The 3,913-nt window shown below is 38.2% G+C and overlaps 1 protein-coding gene and 1 non-coding gene across 2 annotated transcripts in view; one reads left to right on the top strand and one right to left on the bottom strand.

The window, feature by feature from the left end:
* The window catches only part of Smp_208030 (hypothetical protein), a gene marked incomplete at both ends in the record, with an annotated part of 104,256 nt that overhangs the window by 66,165 nt on the left and 34,178 nt on the right, over positions 1–3,913 (top strand). The window contains one exon of the mRNA XM_018796422.1: positions 2,094–2,342. Coding sequence (XP_018650636.1) covers positions 2,094–2,342 — 249 coding nt within the window. The remainder of the gene's footprint in view (positions 1–2,093; positions 2,343–3,913) is intronic.
* Smp_tRNA_00998_Pseudo_TTG.1.1 lies at positions 3,526–3,597 on the bottom strand. Its single transcript has one exon. It is a non-coding gene (tRNA).

Here is a 3,913-nt window from a genome sequence, read left to right as displayed (position 1 = left end):
TACTTCTAGTGCGCATCCACGACCTCACTTCGCGAGATTCGAACCCAGGACCTAACAGTCTAGGTTAAGTGCTCTGGCGCAAGACTGGCAGGTCCTGGGTTTGAATCTCGTGAGGCGAGATCGTGGATACGCACTACTGAGGGGTCGCGCAATAGGACAAAACGGCCGTTCAGTGCTTACAGGTTTTCCCTAGTGGTCTACCTTCAATTGACTCACGCTTTCAACTATGAAAACTACTTATATGTATGATATAAGTAGTAATAAGAAAGTTTCTAAATAATTACTTTGATTATGTTTCTTGCTTATTTTCTTTTTTTGTTATTGATGTGAATAGCTGATGATAAGAGTATTGAATTAATTGTAAAAGGATTAGATGCTGAAGGGAATAAAATTGTTCAAGAAGGTTCAAATGTTGAATTAACATGTGAGGCAAGAAGTAAGTATTGGTAAACAAGATGTATTCCCTTTTATTATTTATTTCTTTATTTAAACACATAAATATTGGTACAAAGGGGCACACAAATCAAATGAGATTTGTGTGAGGGCTGTGATACTGACCAGGTGCCCAAACTAAAGCAGGTTCTTTTCTTAGGGGGCCACATCTGGAGCCTTTGACCTAAAGGTCTGATCCACAAGGTAGTAGAGCATCGTGGGGAGATGCAGTCCCATGGTAGCCGGTGATCAACGATTGATTCATACGACATTTGTTCCCTCAGGAAACTGGAGCCCATGTGCACCATTGGTTTGAAATCAGGGTTTTCTAATTACCCTAGGTGGATCCTCTATATCCACCAACCTGGTTAAAGTGCCGGACATTCTCTTTTCGTCCTCTCAACTTCGTAAGCAACAGTAATGTCACGAGAAGGCAGTGAGTAGGACTTCCGTGGCAGAGGGTAAATATGCGTGGCCATGTGAGAGCATTCGGAGAGGGAGAGCGGACTCTCCCCACTCTCGGCCATACCAGGGCATTTGAGGACCTTCTATTACTTAATATAAAATAATTAGATCATGTGAATTGATTGACCAGTGAATAGTGACCAATATCATGTTAGTCTAGCTTTAATATTGATTGATTCCTATCAGTCAAATCATAATATGTCTACTAGTGTAACTGATTTGACATCCCGTTCACTACCTTTTGATGATAGATGGTTGGATATGTTAGGCAGGAAACTTTTCTCCATGTGGGTTGGGTTTTAATCGGGACATGTCAAAAAGGTTTCTCTACAGTCATCAGAGAGGTGGTGGGAATCGAATCCACGTCAATAAGTGTCACAAGCATAGACGCTATCAGTGACCTATTCAGAGACGACCAACTTCCCTTACGACTGGGAAATTGACACCGATTAACTTTTCATTAGTCGTCAGTTTCATGTGGATAACAAACCTGGTGATTTTAGATATCTCTCAACATTTGATTTTCTTTAATATGCATACTATCCCATATATGAAAACTATGAGAGCCGTCAAATATGTTCTGAATACTAAAATACGATAAATTACTTACGCCTGTTACCCCTCGTAAAGGAGGAGCATAGGCCACCTAATGGCATTCTCTATTCAACTGTGTCCTAGACAATCCTTTCCAATCGTTATCCATCGTTTACATATCTGCTCGTAATTCTCGAAGTAGTGTGTTCCTTAGTATCCATCCTTTCCGTTTCACTTCGGGATTCCAGGTTAACACATGGCTTGTAATGCAGTTTGATTATCACAATCGATTGATCACTGGGTGATGATCAATGTCATGTGTATCAAGTCCTTCTTAGTACCGATCGAATGCTATCTCTCAAGTTGCAATGTGTCCACTAGTCTAGGTGACTCAATACTGCGTACACCATGTTGAGATAAGATGGTGGTTGAAGTTGGTCAACAGGAAACCCTGGACCCGAGTTTCGTGCTACATGGCAGTTTGATTATTTCTGCAATGCATATCCTATCCACACCTATCGTCTTTTCCTAACACTAAGTGGTTGTCAACTGTTTATTTGAGTTTTATAACTTTTGAAGTTAGGGGGTCGTACTCTTTGGAAAAAAATCGATTTTTAAAAAAAATTTTTGTTTTTTTTTTCAAAATAAAACTTTTCAATTAGATACCAAAACTCAAGAAATTTTAAAAGATAATCAAATTTTAATTGGTTGGCAATTTATTGATCCTGAAAAACATGCTTACTTAATACCATGGTCTAGTAATGCACAAATTAGTGGAAATACATTAATATTAAAAGAAATTGAAATACCTGGTGAACAAGATTTACGTTGGAATGCATGGGGTCATTGTATTGGTGATATTAAAGATGGTGATCGTATCAAACATTATCAATCAGAGCCATTTAATTTAGGTGTAATATCTGAAGAAATTAGTGGTATCACTACAGATACATCATTAGTAAGAAAGGATGGTAAGTAAATTGAGTTATTATCAGAAGGGGGTTTTGTAGGGATTTCATTATTTTCATAGTTCAAAGCTTGAGTCAATTGAAGCTAGGCCGTTTCGTTGTGAGATAGGAACTCACTGAAGACAGTTGGTGAACGGTTACTCAGATTTTGTGGATTGGTTGGAGTTAGACATAAATACCATCGGATGCCGGCTCAGTGGTCTATCGGTTAAGTGCTCTGGCGTGAGAATGGTTCGAATCTCGCTCTCGAGGCGTGGTTGTGAATGAGCACTGCTGAGGAGTCCCATAATAGGACGAAACGGCCGTCCAGTGCTTCCACGTTTTCCATGGTGGTCTAGCTTCAATTGACTCACGGTTTCAACTATGAAAATAATATTTATACTTATTATGTCTATCTTTTGTAACCGTAAATGTTCTTCATGATGGAGTCCAAATCTTTTGATTTCTTCTGGCCATGGTGATGTGTGGATTGACAACATGGGTCAGTAAACACTCTTGCTAGGTACTATGTTGATTCATTAGTGACATCTATAATCTTAACGAACAGGCACACAACTCGTGATTATATATACATCACTAATATGTCCTTGAAACAAAGGTCACAAAATAGCGTACTAAAACCCAAAACGAGCCAATGACATTTAAGTTGAGCACTTTTGGCGCGAAAATGGTTAATTAAAATTTCCAAAATAAAACTACGAAAATGAGTTTACCAATTAATTTCTGAGGATCTACTATTCCCAACATTGGCCCCTGGTCAATTAGATCTTGATTTGATGAATGAAAATACAATTAAAGGAAACTTATTTTCAGCGTTTAGTCTTGTTGATGAAGTAATTTGAGATTAAGACAACATGGGTCAGTAAACACTCTTGCTAGGTACTATGTTGATTCATTAGTGACATCTATAATCTTAACGAACAGGCACACAACTCATGATTATATATACATCACTAATATGTCCTTGAAACAAAGGTCACAAAGATCACAAAACTTATTCTCTTATCTTTCCGTCATACATTTATTCTATGCAAAGATGGATAGTGGCTAGCAGTGGAATCTAGGATGCGCGTTTCGTCCTATTTTTGGGAGTCGTCAGCTGGATTTGCCTGCATCTCAGAGTTGATGTTCACTCTGGGACTCGAACCCAGTACCATTCGCTTCAAACGCCATTACGTTTTCCACTTAGCTATGGAAGTACTTTGACACAATGTGTTAAATTAACATGTAACAGTCTAACACTAATACATGTATGTAGGAATAGAGATCTCATATAGATCAACCATAATAAGTTACTTTATACTTTGCTTTATGATAATTTATTACTGAGTTAAATGTCCTGATATATATAACATGCTTTTGATATCAGCTATTGTACTCATCATTTCGTTGCCATTAAGGATCGTGAGATGGTGGATAAGATTTGTAGCTGAGGTCGATGATTTTGATGGAGTTTTATTTTCTGAGCTGGATGGTTCGGGCGTAGGGTTTTCATCGTGCTTCTGAACGACATC

Source organism: Schistosoma mansoni, chromosome 2, assembly GCF_000237925.1.
Source record: "Schistosoma mansoni strain Puerto Rico chromosome 2, complete genome".
Lineage (NCBI taxonomy): Eukaryota > Metazoa > Platyhelminthes > Trematoda > Strigeidida > Schistosomatidae > Schistosoma > Schistosoma mansoni.
This window is presented reverse-complemented; position numbering and strand designations above follow the sequence as displayed.